Here is a 1,398-nt window from a genome sequence, read left to right as displayed (position 1 = left end):
CTATGCTATTATGTATGAATGATGGGTAACTTCAAAGTATTTAAGAACTAAGAACCAACTGAGGAGCTGAACAAATACCCTTGCAAAGAGGTCATCACATGTAGTCATTGAACAAATTGCTTTGCTTTCCTTTCCAACCATACTAAAAGGCAAGAAGCCCTTTGGATCGCAAGATAATTATCTTCAGTGCCCAGCCAATGACTGAAGGGCAGTCCTGCTAAGGCAAGAAATGCGCAGTGAGGTCGTCAAACGGTTACGTTTGGCCGCCTCACAGGTTAAGATAATAAGCCGAAAGTGAATGAAGGCCCCTGGTAAATAAATTCTGGGATTTTCAGTACTCTCTTTTGATATTCCATATACTGACTTAAAGATTGTTATTTTGTTTTCGTGAAACAAACTTCTGTGTCATCCATGCTGGAGGCTGTGATTACCATGTGTATTTTTAGGCTAAGCCTGGAACTTAGGTGTCCGTGAGACTGGCTACGCTAACGTCATCTCCGCCCTCCTTCGGGCGGCGTCTTTTCTCCCCGTGCAGCTGTCCCAAGCCCGAGCTTGGCGGAGCGTGGACAACGGGGGAGGCTGCCCGGCCCGGAAAGCCGTCAACACACTCGTCTTTTTAGGGTCTCTAGGGATTTGCACTCCCGCCGTGACCTCTTCTCGAAGAGTCAGGCAGGGCGGTGTCTGCAGAGCCAGAGCCCTCAAGGCGCGCTGACCTTTAGCAACAGACATCGCGGGTGTGCCACCGCTGGGACAGTCTCAGTGACAGCAGGGGGCACCGCGCGACTCTTTTCTTTAACCCCTTTTCGCATGCAGTTCCACTCCCCACCGGAAGAGGCGCGGTTTTTACTTGACGCCACTTCCGGTGCGGAGGGCAGTTCCCTGGCGGGAGCGAGCACGCCACGGCGCGCGACACCTTTGTTCCCGCCTCCCTTACCCTGTGCCTCCACTCATCGTCAGCTCTCTCGGAGCGTGACGTACGTGCGCGCTCACGGCCTTGCGTCAGGGCCGCGGTGGGGGGGACGAAAAGAGTGAGAGTAGAAGGAGGGGTTGTGGAGGTTAGGACCCAACCAGAGATTCTTGTCGACCTTCCTCCTCCTGACGAGCAGCAGAGAGGGAAGGGGAGGAGCGACCTCAGGCCGGCTGTGCAAGCCGGGAAGCCTCGTGTAGGGAGAGAGGGAGAGAAGGGGCGACAGAAGAAGAAGAAAGTCAGAGCCTGTCCCCTGCACCCCGGACTCCGGAGCGCCCGCCCCCATCGCCCCGGAAGCGGCGCCCCGCCCCACCGCACCGCGCCGGTCTCAGAGAGCGCGAGGCCCCGCCGCCCCGCCGCCGCCGCGGGAGGACGACGACGTCGACGCGGAGGCGTGTTGTCGTCTCGCTCGCCGCCGACGTCAGGGCGCG

The 1,398-nt window shown here is 57.6% G+C and overlaps 1 protein-coding gene across 1 annotated transcript in view; it reads left to right on the top strand.

The window, feature by feature from the left end:
* Positions 1-807: 807 nt before the first annotated feature.
* Cdk13 (cyclin dependent kinase 13) overlaps positions 808-1,398 on the top strand; it is a 110,775-nt gene continuing 110,184 nt past the window's right edge. Inside the window, exons 1-2 of the mRNA XM_023713366.1 lie at positions 808-862; positions 958-1,387. Of these exons, the coding sequence (XP_023569134.1) occupies positions 808-862; positions 958-1,387 (485 nt within the window). The remainder of the gene's footprint in view (positions 863-957; positions 1,388-1,398) is intronic.

The sequence above is a fragment of the Octodon degus genome, unplaced genomic scaffold, assembly GCF_000260255.1.
Source record: "Octodon degus isolate 3935 unplaced genomic scaffold, OctDeg1.0 scaffold00031, whole genome shotgun sequence".
Lineage (NCBI taxonomy): Eukaryota > Metazoa > Chordata > Mammalia > Rodentia > Octodontidae > Octodon > Octodon degus.
Note: the sequence above shows the minus strand (reverse complement) of the source record. Positions and strands in the feature narration are given on the sequence as shown.